The sequence below is a fragment of the Bombus huntii genome, chromosome 3, assembly GCF_024542735.1.
Source record: "Bombus huntii isolate Logan2020A chromosome 3, iyBomHunt1.1, whole genome shotgun sequence".
Taxonomy (NCBI): domain Eukaryota; kingdom Metazoa; phylum Arthropoda; class Insecta; order Hymenoptera; family Apidae; genus Bombus; species Bombus huntii.
Window position 1 is genome coordinate 1,724,505 of NC_066240.1, and position 24,238 is coordinate 1,748,742.

General features: G+C 29.3%; 1 protein-coding gene, 1 long non-coding RNA gene and 1 pseudogene across 5 annotated transcripts; 2 read left to right on the forward strand and 1 right to left on the reverse strand.

Annotated features, from left to right (window-relative positions):
* Window positions 1-152: 152 nt before the first annotated feature.
* On the forward strand, window positions 153-1,012 carry LOC126863937 (uncharacterized). Its single transcript, XR_007689008.1, has 2 exons — window positions 153-380; window positions 463-1,012. It is a non-coding gene; the product is annotated as an uncharacterized LOC126863937 (long non-coding RNA).
* On the reverse strand, window positions 748-2,800 carry LOC126863932 (pre-mRNA-splicing factor CWC22 homolog; annotated as a pseudogene).
* Window positions 2,801-3,751: 951 nt separating this feature from the next.
* LOC126863924 (atypical protein kinase C) lies at window positions 3,752-23,854 on the forward strand. 4 transcript variants are annotated; one of them, XM_050614650.1, is made up of 10 exons: window positions 3,752-3,970; window positions 4,408-4,493; window positions 5,969-6,186; window positions 16,497-16,547; window positions 17,931-18,016; window positions 19,016-19,301; window positions 19,925-20,377; window positions 21,151-21,623; window positions 21,881-21,996; window positions 23,632-23,854. In XM_050614650.1, exons 2-10 carry the CDS (start codon window positions 4,438-4,440, stop codon window positions 23,717-23,719), a joined length of 1,827 nt encoding a protein of 608 aa, XP_050470607.1. In that variant the 5' UTR covers window positions 3,752-3,970; window positions 4,408-4,437; the 3' UTR covers window positions 23,720-23,854. The 4 variants fall into 4 exon arrangements, with proteins under 4 accessions (XP_050470607.1, XP_050470608.1, XP_050470609.1 ...); XM_050614651.1 differs by having other exon boundaries at window positions 4,411-4,493; XM_050614652.1 differs by lacking the exon at window positions 16,497-16,547.
* The last annotated feature ends 384 nt before the right edge of the window (window positions 23,855-24,238 follow it).

A 24,238-nucleotide genomic window follows, 5' to 3' on the forward strand; every position in this document is an offset into this window, starting at 1 on the left:
CTCTATCGTACTTTCGTATCTATTGAATGTATGATGTATACGTATGTGTGTGGTGGATGTGTATATATATATATATATATATATATACATACACATATATGTATGCACGTTAAAGATGAGCCTCGGTTAGCCGTGCTTGCTTCCGAAGGATGCGAAATGATTGAGCTACGTATCTATGGGTTGTGGTTGTGGCATAGTGTCGGTCTGCTCACAGTCGTGGTGGCGGGTGGCGACGGCTAAGTATTTAATCACGTGATTCCCCCGTCAAAATAGGCTACATGCTGGTACACCCACATGGTCTCATGGATAGAAGTGCATTTATTCCGCGTTCATTGTCAGGGCGAACTTAACACGCGCCGCATACACCATACCTTCATAGTGTCCGTAATAGCTTACTTTAAATATAAAAACTTAATATTCTTGTTAATAACATAAATTTATATTATAAATAATACTTTTCAGGTAAATCTGTACGAATGACATAAAAGGAAATTTTGTACGAATATTATATAAATATTATGGTATAAATATTATAATCCCTCTAGCTTGTGTGTAAAAACGAATCTTGGGACAAAATTATAACATCTTAAGAAACAAAATATTGTTATAGAAAATAATTTCTTAGAATTAGTTTATAGGAAATTTTAGTATTAACAGGTTATTTTGAAATAGTTCGTAAAAATTTTAAGAGCTAGATTTTACACAATGCTAAGTTTTCTTAAGGTCATTTAAAAACTTTACACAAAATAAAAAATACTTTTTTATATTTATTTATAAATTTTTATGGCAGATTCTGGATACAATTTTAAATGTTTCTTTAGATTGTCTGTGAGACCAACCAAATCAATGGACAAAAAAAGGATTTCTTGTGAAACTAGTGTTTTATCAGAAACAATCCATCAAATACATGTCTTAACGTGATGTCTTTCACATATTGATGAAGTTTCCATAGTCCCACGTATACGGGAAGTTCTTGAAACAAAATTTTAATAAATGTCCTATTGGAACTTGTTGTAATGTCTTTGATTAATTTTATACAACAGAAAACTTCCTACAATATAGAATTAGTAAATAGTAAATGAGCAAAAAATTTTGATACATTACATAATTTATTTGTATCTAAATAGTACAGTAAATATGATATAAATCTTAAAAAGTTGAACTTAAATGATGTGATATATTTTATGGCACAAAACTGATTAGTCAACAATCTAGAGAATGTTTCATGTTTTCATTTCTGCACAACAATCTAAGAATATATGATATACTTCAGTTTTTTGACCAGGTTTTAGTTGCATTTTCATTAATTTGATTTTGATGAATGTATTATTAAACATATGATTCTTTTAAATACAGTTACATTTGTCTCTGTGTTATCTACTATTGTAGATTATATTCTTTCCTTTCCACCATAGCAGTACTACTATTTTCATGAGAACTTTCTTTTTTGTCATTTTCTTCTTTACTCTCTGAATCACTGACATCTGGATTTAATATTTTTCTATTTAATTCTTTATATCTACCTTCATTATTAATATATTCTGCATCGGACGAATACATTTAATATATCTTAAGGATCTGTTGTTTCATCTAATGTTATTAAATAAGTAAATGGATTTTCCTCTTCTACAAGATCAAGCTGCTTCATGATCCTTAAATTTGTCTTTTCAAACTTGAAATATAACTTCAATTAAGTATTGAATTTGTTTATCTATTTGTCCTTCATATAATATATTTTTTGACATTTATAATATAGCTTTGATAGCCTTTCTAGAAGTTTCAATTAATTTCAATTAATTTTTTAATTTAATGCAATTGGTATTTCTACCGAGTCATCCATCAGCCATTCTATTTACCATCTTACCTTTACTATGTCATCCACCAGTTCCCAGTAAGAAAGCCAAAATTTGTAAAGCCATAATCTTACTGTTAGCCTCATTCAGTGCTATTCTTTGATTTAGCAAATGTGCTATAAATATCCCAGAAGATATACAGAGAGGTTTGTCATTCTTTCTGAAAGAACATTTAAACTGTATTATTAGATGTTTCAATATTAAAGTGTCCTATATTTGAGAATTTAGAATTAATGATTGTGGTAAGGGCTGCATAAATGGATGTAATCATTGATGATGTTGCTTGAGCTTATACAATAGACTTAGCGAGCAAACCTCTACCTCTAACAATATTTTCTTTCAAGTTCTTGAATTATAAGTCTTATATTACTGACATTAACTTTATTAATGTAAACGTGTATAGATTTTTTTAGGACTTCCTATGCATGGATTTCCTGATTTATCAATGATCTCAACTTATGTTATTCATAACTTTGTTGGTGGTATACAAGCACCACCTGTTCTTGATGTTAACAGTTCAACTACCCGATCTTGCCTTGCTTTGTCCGAAGCACTTGTTTCTTTATCTTTTCCATTTCTTTATTTGTAATTTCATTTTTTTTTTTTTTATTTCTTATCATTTTTGTTTTCCTCCTTATGAATTTTTGTTTTTCTCACTGATATACATGTAACACTGGATTTGGTGACGGTACGGTCGCATAAACAAATCTAGACAATTCTATACTAAAAGCATTGACAAACCGTCCATCTTTTGAGTTAAAAAAAATCAAGATGGAGGACAAGAAACAGGTTCCGTTCTGCGCATGCGTAACACGCATGTATGTATACATAGATACTATGAATGTTTCAGACAAAGATAGAGACACTATATTCATCTCCGTCTGTTTCACAGAGCGAAACCTTTTCTTCTTCTCCATCTTGATTTTTTTCGACTCAAAAGACGGACGATTTCTTAATATATGCATATACTGATATGAAACCGTTAATATTATTATTGTATATAAATGGAAGTTTTATAATTAAAGAGTATTTTCACTATCCATAAAAAGTATTTTGTAAAATGTAATATTGTATGATATAGTTTCGTAAAGTAGATTATAACTGAATTTATTTAAAAGACATAATAATCGTAGGATAGAAATATATATATATATATTTATTTATTTAAGAAATTATAAATGATATGTATGTAAAATATAAATTTGTTTTCTAATAAAATAGCAATTATTAACAAATTTCTTAATTACTATGTAATTATATATTTTTGCAATGTTATTGAAGATAACTGCAGAAATTCACCACGCCTTAAAATTCTTATAATTACCTATCCTATCCCAAGTTCATGAGAAGAATATAAAGTGCTAGTAGCAAGGATTTTTAATTTCTTATGCAAATAGATTGCTGATACAAATTACGAAAGATGTATTAATAAATTATAAATTTTAATTATTGTATAACTCATATATAAGATATTGTAATAAAATTAAATAATAGTATGTAAGATATAAATACAAGTACTATATATATAATTTAATTTTAAAATAAAAGTACATAATATTTAAATACAGCGTTGTTATATGCATCTATATAAATTTTGTATAATATTATAGTTATATACATTAATTTAAATCATATCAATATAAATTCACTTGTAAAAGCGGTATTACATATTTATAATTTTTGAGTAAACTGAATAATTTTCATTATATAGTCATGACTGATCACGATCAATTAATCGAGATAAAATAATTTAGTTGATATCGGAATTATAATGATGATAATTAAATTTTTGCTCAAATTTTTTTAATAAATTCTTTCGAAAGATAAATATTTCTGATAAATGGAATATACATATACATATGCGTCGTTTTATAGGAAAAATAGAGATTTCCTTAGGAAGATGTGTATCTAATAAACATGGCGGCTGCCAAGTGATAACGCGTTTTGCTATGTTAAGTGCTTTCCAATTTTGTGTTTGTTATATGATTCTTTCTAGCAAATAATTTATGAAATAAGACAACCGTTTCTTTCTTTTGAAGAAATACAGCAAAATATTTTATTTGGCGTAGAAATTCAAGCATTTTTCGGAGAAAATCTTCGTGCTCGAATTAAAACTTGTACGTATATGAAAATTGAGACAGTTCAATTGAACTAGTTTTTATGTATTACAATGATCATTAAGTACTTTAGTTTGTAAGTTTAAATTATTTTAATTGATCTTTAAAGCGTATAAGAATAAATATAGAGAATTGTTCTTTTGAATTTGTAGGTTCTTAATCATGTCGTTCTCGTTTATTATGTCATAATAAACTGTTATAGTAACTGATTTAGGAACATTACAGTTACATTATATTATTTCTGAATATAAAAATCTTAATTACAAAATTTGTATATTTTACTAGTTTGAGGAGAAAAGTTATTTAGGAAAGAATGTATAATATTGTAAATAAATAACAAATTTATAATCAAATATCTATTGCAATGTTTATCATTGTGTAATTAATTTATTTCTATTAATGTTGCTTTGCTTGATAATAATATAATCTTTTTTCAGTAGGAAGAAGAGTTCTGGTACCAAATAAAAATGCCTACACAGACAATAGAAAGCGATGATATTCGAGTGAAAATCGTTTATAATGGGTAATACAAATGATTTATTTGGAATCTTAATTTAATAAGTTAGAGTTAATAAAACAAGTATATTAAATTGTTAGTTAAAATACTAAAGAAAATTTGGGAATATAGATATAGAAAAATTTTTTGTTAAAGATAAGGTAGTATATATATATGATAATAAATATTAATTTGATATTAATTAATATTATTTTATGATATTATTTTTGCTTGGAATATGGCAATGTTAATTGAAATCATGAACTTATGCTATTATTAGTTTAATGCTATTGAGCTTAATACAAGTAACGTTCAATAATAAAAGAAGTTAGTTTAAATATATATATTTTCTTTTTGTAATTGACTTATTTTTAACTCAATAAAAATACCACCATTATTGTTATTACTATTTAAATTACTACTTAGCTGATAAAATATTTTGTGTATAATAATGATACATGTGTATTAATACAGTTTTATAATAATAGCTAGGATTAGCGTTAGGTACCTTATAATGTATATAGTACTCATGCATTCAGTGTATATGTATATATTTTTGGTATAAAATTATTTTTATGTGGATTTATTGTATATGGATATAAAAATATGTACAAAGAAATATTGTTCTCTACTTACATAGCTACTTAATAATTTTTGTGATATTACTTTCTAATTTATATTTGAAATTCATTTATTACCTAAGCTTATAATGGACGAACATAAAATGAAATATAAAATATAAATATCAAATATAAAATGAAAACATAAAAATATATGAGTTTATGCATATATAAGCCACATTGATAGAGTAGTTATGTATTAATAAATTAAGTAAATCCTACACATTTTGCTTCCAAATATATATACAAAGTTTAATAAAGTACAATAAAAAGGGCAAAATATAATAAAAAAAAATATAAAATAGGTTTTCATGGTAAAACGTTTAAAAAATTTAACCAATAACTATTTCAGTTATTTATGATTTTATTTGACCATTTATAACTATTTATATGTAAATAATTTTTATATTTATATTATAACTCCTAGTATTCAGTATTTTCCATAAGATTGTTATATGGTTTTGGATAATAATTGTTCTTCAAAATTAAAGATGCATCAAATTATTTAAAATCAAATAATTTTATAAAATCATTTAAGTGTTATTTATTTCTAGATAAGAAAAGAAGATTATTGTTTAAGTCATGTAGGATTTCGATAAAATAAAATGAACAACTTTAGTCATCAATAAAAGTAACATATTAAGTTATATATATAAACATAGCCATCAATTTTTGCTAACCTTTTTAAATAATCTCTACTATAATGTTCTTTTATTGATTTTTTTTACATTAATGAAAACTAATATTAAGATTTTAAATTTTGTAAGCTGCATGTTGATATGCGCACGCGATTGTATATTATATGTAACAAAACAAGAAATTTTATCATTTTATGAGTTTTTAAAGAAAGAGAAAAATTATAATGACTTATGTTTGTATTAGGGAAGTGCAGATTACGTATATCACTCCTGGCATTTCAGTAGACACTTTACGGGAAGAAATGCGTACAATATGTGGATTTGGTGCTGCAGGGCCAGATCAATTTACAATGAAATGGGTTGATGATGAAGGAGATCCATGTAGGATCGCTTCCCAACATGAATTGGATGAAGCATTGCGTCTCTATGAACTAGAAAAGGATACTGAAATAACTATACATGGTAAGTATTTATTATACCGTAATATATTTTGAGATAATATGTGTCTTCATAAAATTTTCTTATTATTTGAGAAATGTAGAAATATTAAAAAAGTTCTTTTTTACATTTGAATGAAGTATATATATAAATATACCTCTTTTGAAACAAAAGTATACATTAATTATACAGGTTAATAGATCTATACCATATAATCATGTAGTAAGCTTTTGTTTAAAAGAATTCTCCAAAATATATTATCAAATGTATGGATTAAAACTTTTAAAGCGCAATAAGCAACATTTCAAATTAAAATATAGTTATAATAGGTTTTACCTAAAATAATTTATTTTATATTAATATTAAAATATTGCCAAATTTAAATAACAATACAATTTAATTCAATTACTTACATCCTTATATGTATGTATATGAGTGGAATATAAGTTTGAAAATGCTACATGTGAAAATTTATTTGTGTGCATATTACTAGATGTATATTAATATTTATTATAATTTATTTATAATACTAATCTACAAAATTACATATTTTATTGAATAGTATATATATATATATATATTATACATACTATATATATGTTGTATGTATTATATATATATATATATATATATATATATATATATATATATATATATATATATATATATATATATATATATATGTATACATATATGTATGTACATATATGTACATATATGTATTATACACACACACACACACACACTATATTATATGTCACATTTTTCACATTATATATATATCGCGTAATTTATATGACAAAATCCGAATAAATATTTAATATGTATAATCGAGTATTTTATATATTTCACGAAACATTATTAGTTTGAGAGTCATAGTGTTTTCTAACTGGTTACATACACTTACGTAGTATGTTGCAATAACACGAATGGTGAATCGAGCTTAATTTACTGATTAACTGGATTGAATTTAAACCATTGTTTTCGTTCGCATTTCCTGTAACAACATTTAAACATTTAAAAATAATTCTTTACATCTTTATGATTAATTAACAGAGAACATCACATATTTCCTTACGTACTGTAAGTCCATAATTATCCGCATTTAATAATTAGTGCTACATTTAATAATCAGCTTTTATACTAAGTTTAATCTACACAAATAAGTTTTCTAAGTATACAGGATATCCTAGTAATTACAATCGGTAAAGGGGTGATTCAACATAAAAAAATAAGTCGTAAATATGGAATAAAATTTATTCATATGACACTTTGTTTTCAAAAAAGTCGATTTTTTAAATTTGTTAAGTATACTTAAAATTAGCTAATTCTGGTTTGGATAGGCGGTAACAATCAATAAAAGATTATTTTACATGCGAAAATGTAGAATCACATTTTTCGCAAAATTCTTAGTACTCAAGAAAATGCGCTCGCGCGCGTGTGTTATGTGAAATTTGAAAATCGATTAGGCACATGCACGTGTACCAGGTCAGTTTCTAACTAAACACGTACAATTTCTATTTTCTTGGAGACAAGACCATGAATGACAAAATTTTATTCTATATTTTTGACTTATTTTAGCATGCAGAATAACCTCTTGTTGATTGTTTATTCGTATCTAGTCGGTAATTAGTCAAGTTACGTATATATATTAAAAAAATGTTCAACTTCGATTTTCTCAAAAACGAAGAACCGTATGAAAAAATGTTATTCTGTACTTGTATTTTCAATTTATTTTTTTCACATAGAACCATCCCCTTGCCGATTGTATCACGGTTGCTGGAACAACCAGTATACAAAAAATACATAATTCAAAATGCCAATAGAAACCAACAAAAAGCCATTTTCCGTTAAAACGCTAGAGAATAGAGCGCTTATTAGAAGGATGCAATAAATTGATAAAAGTGCTAATCAGAAGACGCAATGGAAGAGTGAAAAGTGAACGCAGTGAAAGAATAATAAGACGAGGAGAGCACTACAGAAAAAGAAGGAACCATAATAAGCGAAGAATATTGAGGACGAGGAAGAGTTGAAAACAGATGGGGGGGGGGGGGGAAGGGTCGGGTAGTTTGTTGAAGAGGAATCAGTCCTGTTTTCCAGAGTATGCCTTTATTCCAGCGTTTGCGCATTTCGTGGAGTAAAGCGCGTCGGGCGGCGGCAGTAGTTAACGAATCCCGCGACAGCAGTCGATATTCTTACGCGGACCGATTAACTAGGAAGTTTTCTCACGCAAGTACGTTTGAACACTCAATTCATACGCATTTAGACATTAGAAGATTATAATTTACCCAAAAAGACACGTAAAGAAAACAAAACCACGAAACGAACTAAAAATACGAAGTAAAGAAAGCGAAAACTTCGAATTGAGGCAAAAGAGAGAAAGATAGTATTATACGTTGATTAGCCTGAAACGTGGAACGATAACAGAGCACTCCTCTCAGTTCGCGGTGGAAGATTTCAATGGTCGTCAATTCATGTCGAGAGTTAGTGACATCACAGCTTTAACAATCGCTGTCGAAGAGGTAGCAAAAGTGGCGATAAACCAGCATCGATCGCGCTGACTCGTCGCATTCTCAGCCGGGTTCTCCTGCAAGAGGTCGGGCCACGGGTAAAAGACGAGGACAGTGATCATCGGAGGAGCAAGAAGGAGAGAGACAATCCGGGCAAAGATATCCAGTTGAAACGAGACAGAGATAGAGAAAGAGCGTGCGCACCTACCTCTAGGAAGGAAAGTAGGGAAAATTTGGGGTGGGAGTTAGAGGGTAGTAGCGAGTAAAAGACGGGAGCCAGTGGTGTATTACTGCTGGACGATATTAGACAGCCAGGATAGACGAAACAAAAATACTTCAAGATAAATACTACTAAATTAAAATGGCGTGGGGCTATTGGAGCGCAACGTCGGTTAGCGATCGGGGTCGGTCGCCACGTCGCGAGAAAGATAAACAACAGCATCAGACATTGCATCAGCACCAGCAACAACAGTATCACCAAGCTGAGACGGGAATTTCACAGGGAATGTACGGTGTGCAGCAAGTGCAAGGTGAGCTCGCTGGCTCTTCCTCTGGCGTGCCTACAGGGCCTGGTGTCGCAGTGGAGGAACCACCCTGCAGTATGATGATACAGGGTGGTTCCTTCTATTCTTACTCTGCGGCTACAGCGGCTGCGGCTGCAGCTGCTGTTGGGCGAAGGATTCCTGGCGTCGAAGGAGGACCCTCCACCTCGTCCACTGCTATCCAAGTCCTGCCACGAGATCGACCAATCAAATCGAGCACCAGCACCTACCCGCCGTCGCCCAGTAGCGACTCAGCGGAATACGAACAGCCTATTGCCGGTTTGAGAACAGAATGTTCGCCTCATAACAGTCCTCGTGACGATATATTCGCGCAGCCTGGAACCTCCTCGTCTAGGATTAAGTTACTCTGCGATAAAGGCATCGATGATACTTCTGAAGTTGATATTGATGAGGTTACTGCAACAGAGATGATGTACGCGACCGCTAATCGAGGTATAGGGACTAGTACATGTCGTGTTCACGGGCCGTGTAATCCTCAGCCGGATTCTGCACCGACTATGCCATCTTTGATCGATGATACAAGCGGATCTTCGCAGTTTTGGTTCAACGACATCACCTGGGGTAGGTTTTCACCTGGCTCCGCGCTAAAGGCAATTCAATCTTTAAAAAGGCCGATTATTTGTTGCTACGAAGCACGATAATAGAATACTCTGTTCTAATTACTTACTGGAAGTTATTGTTTTCTTAGTTTTCTTTTTCTTTCTCTCTCTCTTTTCCTGGTTTTATAGATAGTTTCAGATTGCACGATATATAGGTATTGATTTAGACGAGCAGCTGGTTTTTAGTGGTAAGAATGGAGCAATGAGTCGAGTACAGAAGGAAGCCGATCGATGTCGATCGAGAGAAATCTAGTGTCTTTTTCTTACTTGAGACTCTTACGTATCCGCTTATTTTATCTATTCTAGCTTGCATTTTTCACTGTCTCTGTGCATACAAATAAATTGTATTATGTTTGTTGTTCCAGTTTAAGATATTTAACATATGACGTGCTTTCGCATTCGAAAATTAATTAATTAATATTATTTTTAATGTTTTATCAATATTTATGAATTTTATTGAAAGTAAGTTTTATTTGAGAATACAAGTTTATTGAATTCTCGATTTATTAAAGAGAAACCGAACATTTTTATTAAGATATGAATATTTGAAAACAAGTTATAGTTATGATTATTAATATGTAAGAAGTTCCTTTTAATTTAACGGTTGTTTATTAATTTCGTTTTTGTTTGGATAGAATTTGTATAAAATAGTTCTACAGTTAATTATTTTAATTCTTCAGAATCTAGAGAATTTATGAAAAGGAATTTGTGGATTATTAATTAATCAATTCATAATGAACAAAAAATAACAAAAACTCGAAAGTTCAAACGTAGTGTCCAAATTAATAAAAATAAACTAAAACAAAATCTCTTTTTCCGATATTAGTTCATGCGTTGACTAGAACTGTATTATACACTATACGATATTGCTCTCCATCTAGACTAAAGGTAATATTGAAGATCATCTTCGGCTCTACATGCGGTGCAATTCTCATATATCCATACATTACATTTTATGCACTGTACAGAATCTTCACTTAAGTGGCTTACACTATATTTCTCATGATACTTTCATTATTATATTTTTTAGGTTTATTTGCTTTTTGGTTTTATTGTTCGTCAATTTTTATTTTTTAATTCTCGCTATCAAAAGATGAAACAGCAGTTTATGAACATTGAGGTTCAGATTCTGATCTTTTACACGTTAATTTTTTCCACTAATGTTGCTACCCAGGACGTACAAACATAATCTCCTTATAAGTAAATACATAGACGAAAATGTTCGATAACAATTTCTGAAAGATAATATAAATAGATACTGTTAATATATTTTTTCAAAATACTATACATAATACACTTTTCAGAATCGCTGAAAATAAGATTGCGATGCTTAAAGATACAAGAAACTTAATAATTCAAGCCAATGTGCTTGCTCTGTAATTTTCTATTGAGAAACTTTTGAATATGATGCAAACTACTTGGCAAGCGACTGAAACTTTTTAAATTCGTTATGGAGATAAGCATGTATACGGTTTTGTATAAATTTTCTTTGTTTATGCTGGATCACGTCATCGCGAATATGTTAAATTAAATCTTATCAACGTTATTCATATTTTTAGTTAATATCATAATGTACCGAAATTTTTCATTTTACATTAAAAACAAGTGAATTCAACTTCGCAAAATTCTAGAAATCTTTAATATATCAAAAAATAGTATAGTTCTTCTATAATATATATAGGGTACTATAATTATCTTAGATTTCTAAATATATAAATAATTACTTTTATTGGTAGAAAAATTGTATCAGGATAAAGTTAGTTGGTTTAGAGTGATCAATATTGTGATTTATGATTTTCATCTTCCAACGTCATTTCTTTTTTCAAGTTTTGAAGGACAGCGGCATTTTTTAAAAGCGGGATTTGATATTTTCAAATATCAATCGATATTTTCTACATTTAATTTTAACTTCATGAATTTAACAACTAAAATTAAAATATCTTGAAGTTAAAATGCTTCAATAACTTCTTATACATCTAATCTCACTTGAGAAAGGTATTGTTATCCTTCAAAACTCGAATAAAATTATTTTAAGAGAAGAAAATCATGAATCACAATTTTGAACCAACTAACTTTGATCCGGCATAATTTTTTCTATTACTAAAAATAAATAATTGTAAGCTATTTAAAAATCTGAGATAAATGAAACATCGCCTATATAATATCTTTTTCTTTCAAATTAGTGTACTTTTAGTACACTACTACAAGTTACAATTGACTACTCAGAATATTTTCTTACCCTTGTTTTCAAAAGACTAAGGCAAGAAAGATGTAAAATATATGTACATATGTATATGAAAGTTACACATTTTTGTAGGATGCTAAAGGGTATTATATTAGGAGAAAAACTATGAAGAAGCTCATTTAAGGAAACGAAGATGATTTTAATATTGTATTCACTTTCAAAAAAAGAATATTTTTATCTTTTGAATTTATATGATATATAAAATTTCTTTTTTATCTTTTATTTGTTGCTGTCTTTTGTAACATAAATTTGAAAGATCTGTTTTCAATCTTCTCTGTTCATAGAGAAGATTTAGAATACTTCAGCTGAATAAAAATGATGCTTGATTTTCTATATTTTTCTAACTAAAATTCAATGAAATTGAAATAAAAAGCTTTTTCAGGTTGTAGCTTTTTTTTGAATATTTACAATTAATATCTCAATAATTTTTGCAGCTTTACTCCACTAATTGGGAAATAAATGTTTGTTCGATATATATATATATATATATATAGTATATATATATATATACTAATAAATTGTTTTTCTTTTTTTTTAACATATAGAACATATGTATTATATATCTTAAAGAGTCGATAGAAAAGTAACTGAGAAGAATACTCTACGGTGAAATATACGGATTTTTTAATTTATGAAAGAAAAATAAAAGTATGTTGTTCAAAGTAATTAAATTTTAATCTTTTATAAAAAAGTAAAAGGACGTGTATTTTAAATAAATCAAAATTGTTTTATTGATTTACAAACTATGTGGTATTTCATGAGTATTTTATACAAATATTTCATAAAAGTGTTTTGAATAAAAAGTATTGTAATTAATTGCTATTGTTTTAGTTTTCATTTATATGATTTGTAAAAAATAAATTGTTAAAAAATTTTATTTAGTTTGTATCATTGTTTATTAATTTTATTGATTAATCTTTTTATCGTTTTGTGCCATCGTTTGGTGTACGTGTAAGAATACTTCAAACTAATCTAGATATAGTATTGAATCTGGATCTAATGTTGAAATAATTGAATCGCTCAAATAATTTACAATTTTTAAGTTGTTTAAATAGTTTCAAATTACTTTCTAAGACAGCTAAATGACTTGAATAATATTAAGATGTTACGATGTTCTATTTAGTTCTTTATTAAAAATTTAAATTTTGTCAACAAACATTTTATAATCATTATTTATGAGGATATTTCATGCCAAATTAAATATGCGCACAATATATGCGCACTAAACACTTGACAATATGTCACTAGATATTTTCTCTTACATTACGATATGCTCTTAAATTACCAATTACTGACCTTTCTTTTATATTACCCTTTATTTCGCCGTGAAAATTGGAACAGCATATAAAGATTTCCTTTAATTCCTATAATAGTAGCTTCACAGTTCGATAGTTTCGAGCGATCGATTAACGCGCTCGAGACAAAACGGCGGACATTGAAAACAACGGTTGCAACTACGCTAGGGAGGTCTACGGCGATAAAAGCGATAACAACGATCGCATCAATCGAATTTAATGTTATCCGTTATCGGGCCGCGTTTTATGATCAGGTTCTGGAATGAAAGTAACAGTAGGAGATATACTTTGTGTGGCAGGCGACGAGTTTCCAGATCTAATATAGATCGTTATCTTTGTTACACGATTTGGAAGTAGTGTTGGAACACGTTGCGTATATTATCCTAATATCGGCATCTTTACTTTGTCCATGTTTTAAACGGAGCTAAACAGAAATATAGATATAACGTTATGACGACGATATGCGTTATGCACGATCTACGTTAGTATTTCCATTTATTGTTATATATGATATATCAAAATGTGTTGAACGTGGTTCAAGTTATTTTTTATGCTTTTATATAAGTGGACTGTTCGTTAGCTATGAAGAGCAGCTTTATAATTTTGTGATTATATATATAGTCATGCGTATATATAGCCACCTTCATAAGTCACTAGACAGTTGCTAACTTTGAATATACGTAATATTTGTTCTGTACGAAGACTACAGACAAAGAATACGATAAGTTACATTTTCCACGTATCGCAGAATATTTTTAAAATTTATTATGTTCTTAATATCATTCTCATATTAGTAAAATTGTTATTTCATCTCAATAATTAAAAATATTAGATCTAAAATATTAAAATATTCAATGGCTTAACAGTTGTACTTTTGGCTTCTACAAAACTTCGTTCGTACACACATATATTTCATAATGTATAATTCTCGTATATTTGGACGTAACAGGTCTTTTCCATTTTTAGCTATTTTATATTAAAATATTTCGTACAGTGTGATTACAATAAAAAATCAATAAAAATATACATATCGTATACGCATATCGTATTTTTATGTAATCTTCATACATATACTTTCTATTATATTATATGGAATTGGTTGAGAAGTTCATAGGGTTTTCAAAATTGGACAGTTTAAATATGAATAAAAATGTTAGGCCGCGTGTATTAATGAAAAATAATTTTTAATGGTTTTATTTACTAGATATATTCCAATTTGCAAACATTATGATAAGAAATATTAGGAAACCACTTCAAAACAAATAAATGACAAAATGTCGCCACAAAAAAATAGTGTATACAATTAGCTAATAAAATATTAATTCTATAGAAGTACATTACAGAAGTTTCGATTACCATTTACTAAGATAATGTTATTGACCTTCTTCATTGTTGCAACTATAGAAAAAGTATATATACTATGTAATGTCCCCTATGTACAAGAAAACTTGTATAAAAATAATTCTTTTTATATATTCATACAAAATATTTAATTATTTTATGTTAATTCAAATTGTATCATTACATACATATGTGTGTATGTTTAGCCTTCTAAGATAAAATTTTTCTTTAGATTTTAGGAATAATTCATTTCTGCCAATTATTAACAATAGTAAGGGAGACATAATGCACTAAAATTTACCGAAAATAAATTTATAATTTTTTTAATTTTTAGAATCTTTAGAATTTTTAAAATCCAATATTGAAATATTGAGTATGAACGGGTTAAATTGATCAATTTTATATCGAGAACTTCATATATTGTATTGTTACGATTTATATTATTCCCTTACTTTTAATTATCATTTATACTAAATACAATTTGTCATAATAACAAGTCAAGCATGTTTATATTTCGATATATACTTGATTTATTTCACGTCTCACCTATAATGAAAAATTTCGCAATTGTGAATATGAATCGCTAAAAGTTGAATGTGTTGGATATTCAAATCTGTTTTAATTTCATTATATTATTATAGTAAATATTTTATCTCAAAGACTTTTTAATTTTATTAATTTTTTCTAATTTGTTTACTTGCTTCGACAATACGTGTACTAACATTGAAATGAATGCATTGCATTTGATCCCTGTAATATAAAATTTCTTAGCATGAAGCAAAATTTCCTGACGTGATAGATGTCTTCTATCTATTAATGTAATTAACGTTAAATTATTATTTAAGATTTCTATAATAAATAGCATGTTATTTACATGTTTACAAAATCTAATATAATTACTACTACTCTATCAATACAATTAATTTTTATTTATTATTTCAGGTTTCTATAGCATATTATTTATATCTTTAGAAAATTCAATTTTTAATGTACTGCTGTTTTTCTTATTTTTGAATGTGTTATGCCGTTTGGACTACCTCCATAGAAAAGAAAATCTTTTTCCGAAACTAAAGTAGAAATCTTTCTTCTTGTAGATCAAACAAAAGTGGCAAAGAAAGTCACGTTAACCGTTGTAAATGTACGTAAAGTAAAAGCGTATTAATTTAAACAAAAATCTAGTAATGAATTAGTTATTGAAAAGAGTAGATCCCCGGACTAATTATCATAGTGATGCCTGTTTTGCATGACTGAATATTCATAAGATATTCTTTTCGTGCCTTACAGCTGGGTTTTTGATCGTTCTGAGTGCACTACAATAAATTAGAGATTCTATATATTATACTATACATAACAAGTTAGTCATGTTCAATTTATTATATATTTATTGTGTATTTCTAGGATATTCTAGGATATTCATATAATATTCTAGGATTCAAGGTAAAATTTCTGGTTCAACCATACTGTTCTCTTCAGATTTGTTTCAATTTTATGTTTATTCTCGTAATCATAAAAGTGTCTTTTTCTACAAATAATAAGTAACACGAATCATATAAATTCCATAATATTTGTAAAACATTAATCTCTTTTTGCAAGGGTCATTATGAGCTGAAGAATACGCGAGAAGAACAGTAAGGTCAAATAAAATTTTTATTTAAAGAAGTATATAGTTGTTTTTTTGATGTTCATATTCCTATCTCAAACTTAGTCTGTGTTATTTTAATTAACAGAATGAAAACGCAGTACATGATATGAGAGTGAAAAATTATTTATTTTTGTTACAGTTTTTCCTAATGTGCCGCCTGCGCCAGGAATGCCCTGTCAGGGAGAAGACAGTGAGTTTTCACCACCAAAGAAACAAATTTCTAACCTATTAACATACAGTATTTCACGATTCAACGATTTTTCAATAATACTAGCCAGCGAGTTGTCCAATTAACAATAAGTTTAAGATTTTGTTGTAAAGGAATATGAGTAGTCTGGCTATATCAACCGTTGATAAAAGAAAATGGAGAACGTTGAGGAGAATCGTTCTGTTCTTCCGTCGATGCTTGTTCTTTTCGAATGTTATATTGCTACATTTAAAATCAAGCAGATCTGTTTTAGTTTTCATAAAACATGGATAATCTTAGCGCGCTTATTTTTAGTTTCATCACTTACATGAATTTATATGTACACCTGATTCTTTATTTATACGATAAAGATTAACAGACTTTTTGGTTTTGTCAAATTAATTACGATTCTGTAAAAACTTTTTGTCAATTTGTTACTCATGTAGAAAATCAATAGAAAAATGAATTCCAAATTAATGTTTAAAAATGTATAAGTATCTGAGTGTTAATATAAAATTTTATATTTCGATAATTATCGAAAATGAAATTTTATATATGTGTTGGATCTTTTGAATCTTTGGATCATGTGATGCTAAATATCGTACAGATCAAAGATCAGGTGTAACATATATATTAACTCACTAAGGACCAAGCCATAGTTTATCGTAATATTATAAATAAATGAAAAAATGAATAAATGAAACAGCGAGCGAAATATTAAAAGGAATTGGAATTTCCATTCATAGTCATAATATTAGAAAACAGAATTTGATGATGTAAATAAAAATATAAAATGTTGGGTCAACGCAACGTTGGACTTCAATATGTTAACATGTTAACAAAATCCGAACAGAAGATTCTAATTACGATTAATATGTTTCTACTGCGTTTGTCAATATTTCTAATTTCAAATATCGCGCGCTTAAATATCAAGATGACCTTATCGTGTTTACAAGTTTTATACACGATTGTTTTGCCTTTATAAGATTGTACAATAGTTGGATAGTTTTGACTATCGGGGAATATGGAGGGACTTCAGCCAATCGCAGTTTTACTGCAAATCTTTCAATGCGGTATTCCAACGGGAATATACTTTAAATGCAATTATACTGTAACTTTATAAACGAGATTGTACTATAACTTTAAATGAAATTCGTGTTATATTGCCATAATTAAGGAGAAACTAACGTTAAAAGCATTCGAATCTCTATGATAGCGCATGTAATATCGTTGACACGTGCCTACACATGCCTATTTTGTTCAATTAGTATTTCGGATGAAGTAATAAGAGAAACTGAAATTAAAAAAGAGAACAAAATCAGGACAAATATTGAAGATCAATTCTCTGGTTCATTCGTGATATTTATGTTTTTTCATTTTCCAAAGGAAGCATCTACAGACGCGGCGCTCGTAGATGGAGGAAGCTGTACCGAGTGAATGGTCATATATTTCAGGCGAAACGTTTCAATCGGGTAAGCATCATTTCATTCAACTTACTGCTCCACTGTTACTCCCCCCCCCCCTCTTTTTTTTTAGCTCATTATTATGTTTTCATTTTCCACACATCATTCACGCACAATTATACTGTGTCACAAGTTTGCAATGCATCATCATTCAGATCGCACAGATGGATAAAATTATAATTTCTGCTCAGATGAACTTGCTGGCTAGTGAATGTTGAACATCAAATGCTATATTTAATCGTTGATTATAGTAATGATTTGCCCATTGAATACCTAAGACTGAGAATAATGTTTCTGTTATTTAAATAACGTAGGTCGTTCCCAGAGATGAATGGTTCATGTGTAATGTTTAGTGTGTAAAAGTAAGAATGTGATAGTACTATAGAAGTTAAATAACTTCAACAACTTTATATTAAATAACAAGTTTATTGACTTATTATAAGTAAGAAGTTTTACAATTGCAAAAGGAATAAGTAATTTCTATATGAGTAGAATAGAACTTTTGTAGGCAGTGATTAAGAAAATTGATTGTATGAATGATGGTGTTCTTAGAGTTTTCGATGGAAATTTGATGGTATTGAATTTTCTATATACATGTTGTAACAAAGGAGAATTTGGAAATATTATAATATTAATGTTGATTAGATGCAAAAATTTTTAGTATCTGGCTTTTTGTTTAAAAGTTAAGGTTTTAATAAGAACTGTAAAGTTCTTGTTAATAGATTAGTATTTAATACTTTTTAAAAAACTGGAATTATTGTTAAACCAAAAATCTACTTTTATTGTATTCCTATTATTTAGGAAAGGATTAATACATAATATTGCGAATATAAAAGTGAACCAAATATAATATTTTTATTCCTTAAACAAGAAGTCCTAAGCAATAATTTGACCTTCCAATTAAGTTAGCTTGCTTTCTTATTTTCAAGATTTCATACGATACTCGAGTTATGTTCAAAATGTGAAAACAGTGACTTTCGCAAATAATTTCTTGTCTAACTTTCGTAGCGAGCGTTTTGCGCGTTCTGCCAGGATCGGATTTGGGGGCTAGGTCGGCAGGGGTTCAAATGTATTCAGTGCAAGCTACTAGTGCACAAGAAATGTCACAAGGTGGTGCGCAAACCGTGCCTGAGTGTTCAACAGCAACAACAACAGCAGATGCCAAGCACCGAATCGCAGACGATCGACAGAAATGGCGATCAACAACAGCTTGATTCTGTTCAATGCAGCCCAGTAGCTCATCTAGAGGATGAGATACCAGAGTCACCAATTATTGAGGAGCATTCACGCAATCGTAAGGATATTTGAATATTTATATGCAAATTTTAAGAAGAAAATGAATTTTACCTTCCTTTCGTTAGGAATCGTAAGACAGTATTACAAAAAGGAGACTATCGACAATTTGAAATATATCAGGTTTTAATTGATAATTTTATAAATATATAAAAATTTTGCAAATAATTTTGCAAAAAATTTATTTATGTGTTAATATACAAGATAATTATAAAAAAACAAGTTATGAACTTTGTATGATTTTATTAGTTGTAAACTATGATTATTTGCCTGGAAATTCAAAAGGGCGCATCTGAAAGATTTATTATTTGAAAGTATATAAGAATTTGATATTGATGCTACATAAATTATTAAAAATGTAACAGTAGAATATTGTTGAACAATACAAGTAGAATTTTTTGTTGAGAACAATCTTTTATTGATTAAACTGTATTAAACAACATAATATATTATATGTTTAAAGATTTTTAACAAAATATTAAAATAAGCAATCTATATTAAATCAATATTTTAGTATTTTAGTATTTCTTCATAAAAACTGATGAACCTATTATTCAGAAGATATAAAATAAGATTAGACTTATTTATACATCTGATTACTTATTGAATTAAATATATTTTTAGGAACTGGAAGTGAAGAAAGGGAGGAATTGCCGTTGGATACATTAAATGATGCTGATAATTCAAATGATATGCAGAGGCAATACTCGTTAAATGATTTCGAACTGATTAGGGTAATCGGTCGTGGTTCCTATGCGAAAGTTTTGATGGTTGAATTGAAGCGTACAAAGAGGATTTATGCGATGAAAGTAATTAAGAAGGCCTTAGTAACTGATGACGAGGACATTGATTGGGTGCAAACGGAAAAACACGTGTTCGAAACCGCCTCGAATCATCCTTTCCTTGTGGGACTTCACTCATGCTTTCAGACACCCTCTCGTCTGTTCTTTGTGATCGAGTTTGTACGCGGTGGTGATCTGATGTTCCATATGCAACGACAACGCCGTCTTCCGGAAGAACATGCCCGATTTTATGCAGCTGAAATTAGTCTCGCTTTGAACTTTTTGCACGAAAAAGGTAAAAGAAATGCTCCTTTTTATTTCCAGAAAGAACTAGGCCTAATTTCCCTTTAAAAAATGAAATAATGCAAAAAGAAAAATAATTAAATTGCGGGATTTTATTTAAAAGAATTTTGAAAATATTGCATAGAGTGCACATAATATACAATAATAAATAAAATTGGTTGATGAAAATGAAGTATTGGTTATAACGTTTAGTAGGTTAAACAAATCTCTATCTAGGTTCCATTTCTTTAGTTATTAGTAAGTAGTTATTAATAAAAATAGGAAATAGGAGTCATATATAAGCCTATAAACTTTTTATTATTCTTAGTTACAGAACATATTGGTATAGTTTCTATAGGAAGAGATTACATATTCTATATATAATTACATTAATATTAATGCTTAAATTTTGAATATTTAAAATGATGGCAAAATTTTATCATTTAATTATGTTTGTTACAATTCACTGAAATATCCTTTGTTAAATTTTGTATATTCCACTGAATTTTTTTATTATGTTTCTTTGATACTATATCAAATCATCTCCAAAATTGTATTTATTTGATTAATTTTTGATGTACAAAAACAATTAAAAATTGAAAACGGTAAAGTATTAATTATATGGGGAATATTTACATAATTTTAGATTTAAATTTTCTAGAATAAATCCATTGTTAACATGATTTTTCAATAATCGGATGATACATGAATATATTCAATGTACGAGATGTATGTACAATGTACAATGTATTTGTATTGATTGTAATGTATGATTTCTTTGTGCAGGTATCATATATAGAGATTTAAAGTTAGACAACGTACTACTTGATCACGAAGGGCACGTGAAATTAACTGATTACGGAATGTGCAAGGAAGGCGTTAGAGAGGGTGATACAACCGCTACGTTCTGTGGCACTCCGAATTATATAGCGCCTGAAATATTGCGGGGTGAAGATTACAGTTTCTCTGTAGATTGGTGGGCACTTGGTGTACTTCTGTATGAAATGCTTGCAGGTCGCAGCCCATTTGATATTGCGGGCGCGTCAGAAAATCCAGACCAAAATACCGAAGATTATCTATTCCAAGTTATTTTGCAGAAAACAATTCGTATACCAAGATCGTTATCGGTCAAAGCAGCATCCGTGCTTAAAGGTTTCCTTTGCAAAGATCCAAACGAAAGATTAGGTTGTGGTAAAAGGCCAACTGCTTTTCTTGATATTGTTGCTCATCCCTTCTTCAAAGCAATAGATTGGGAAATGGTAATTCTAATAATATAAAAGGAAATATATTAGAATGTTAAAGCATAGAGTATATATATAAAGATATAGCGAGGCTGTAAAAATTGAGAAAAGCTAATTGTAAAATCTCGAACTTTTTTTTTACAAATCTCTATTGATCCAGAGATGTAGAATAATGCCACGATGGTTGTAATAAGTCATTTTCAAATGCCTTGTGTATGATATTAATCATGCAAAAAATGTATTTCGTATATTAAATATAATTAATAAATTTTCAGTTAGAGCAGAAACAAGTAACACCACCTTATAAACCAAGATTAGATTCTGATCGTGACCTAGCAAACTTCCCACCAGAATTTACAGATGAACCAGTTCATTTAACACCGGATGATCCGTAAGTTTTGTTAAAAAGAATTTACTAATTTATCTTTATGTTTTAAACTAAGAATAAAATTTTAAGTAGTTGTCTTTAATATTAAGTTTCCTAACTCAGAATAAGCTTATATATATAACTTATATATATGTCGGAGATGAAAGGACATCGAAGCCTCCCCTTTGGAACTTCGGGATAATCCCCTAACACCGTAATCTAGATTCTATCATAGGAGTAATTAAACAATTGTCGTCTTTCGATCCGATTGTATTTGTTCGAGATTTGTGATAATGAGCTTGGGCTCGAGGCGACAGCCAGTCGCCGAACGTAGCCGCGGTCACGGGATGAACGCTTTGTCTAACAAAGGCATGGAGTAATTCTATAGCTCTCCTTAAAAAGGAAATAGTTGTAACCCTCGATAGTAAACATTCCAACGGTCTCTGTCCCGTAGCTCGCCACACGCAGACCCTATTCTTCGAGTAAGATGATTGCCAGATGTCGATGCGTCTCCGCAGTACATGTTCAGCTAGCCTGAGGGTCCGTTATAAATCTTAAGTCTGTCAAACAAACAGTCTTTGTCCCAACTAGGAGAAGATAGCGGAGACCTATTTTCCCAACGAACAACGTCTCCCACTAGCAACTTTCTCTCGAGGGCAACTAGCATCTTTTTCTAACCACCGATATGGAGATTGACCAATTAGCAGCAACGCCAATTTCCCTTACTTTCCGAACGAAGGCTTTTCTCGGCGAATTCGATGATGTCGTGCCCTTAGATACACTCCATCATAGTTTTCCTCTGTGGCATCATCGGGACGGAAATTCATTCCTTCTTGCGATCTCATCGACGAAAAGAGTAACACCTTACGACCAGCGAATATTACGCGTCCGACTTAGATTTTGTGAGCACGTTCATCTATCATCCCGTCGACCGCGGATTCGTTATTGAGCCTGGGATCATTGTCATTAGTTTCTCGAGTGTCTGATTACCACGGTTACTTGTTCAGTTCTATGATAATCGTATTTGCACTAGTTAATGTCTTCTCTGTTGCATAACGACAACATGTAATCCAAACGAAGATTCGTTTCACGCCTCTAACCCTAATTCTAACCTAATGTAAATTCTAACCTAACCCTAATGTAAACCCGATATATATATATATATATATATATATATATATATATATATATATATATATATATATTAATAAGCTAGTTTTGAATTTCCTGTAACAATTTAGGAAGTTATGTGATCCCGTGTTTTAACTAACTCTGTCTATATGACTAGAATAAATAATATAGAATAACATTTGGAAAAATAGTGATTTGTGACAATATATGGTTCAATGTGAAAGAAAAGACAATATATAGTTCAAAGAAAAATTATTGAAAATTTTAATTTAATTCAGTTCAAGTAAATTAAAATATTAGTTTCTGTGGAAATTGTGTCAATAATTTGAATGCCATTTTAAATAAATCAATTTGAAGTTTTTTTATTTTTATACAATAGACAACGATATGTCTTTTAAGCTTTTATACTTGTATTAGCTTTACATATTTTTTCTTTAAACATATATTTATAAACTAGAATACGCTTTCTTAATAAGATAAATACATATATTGATAATAATAAATAATAAATAAATAAATATTTTGCAGGAGAGTGATCGACAAGATCGATCAAAGCGAATTCGAAGGCTTTGAGTATGTGAACCCATTACTTATGTCTTTAGAAGACTGCGTGTGACAAGAACCGCTTGTTATTGTGTCACGTCATACTCAAAATCAGCCACAGTTACAGTCATGTTACATGTACGAATTACAAGACAAACTTGCGAAGCTTCGAATCGATCCCCTATTGAACATCGGCTCAAGAAATCGAGGTTATCATAACAATGTTTTTTTAATGACATACTCTGAAGAGAATGAGAACGACAATAATTATAACGAATATCGGTTATCACCACCTTTTCCATTCCGGTACGAAAATCCGATATGCTCCAGTTCTCTAAGTATCACAGATGTTACGTACGGCTTTAGCAATAACAATGAGATCATTAGTAATTACGATGAACACAATTACGATGATGAGGAAGATGAAAGTCCGAAGAAAGGGCTCTTGAAGCAAATGTTTTGCCTTCCATTAAATTAAGCTAAATAAGGCTTATTTAATATTACGAGATTGCCTCTAATTAATAGCTAATATAAATTTTGTAGATTGCAAGAGATTTGAGACCTGTAACGAAGTTAAAGTTTACAGAATCCT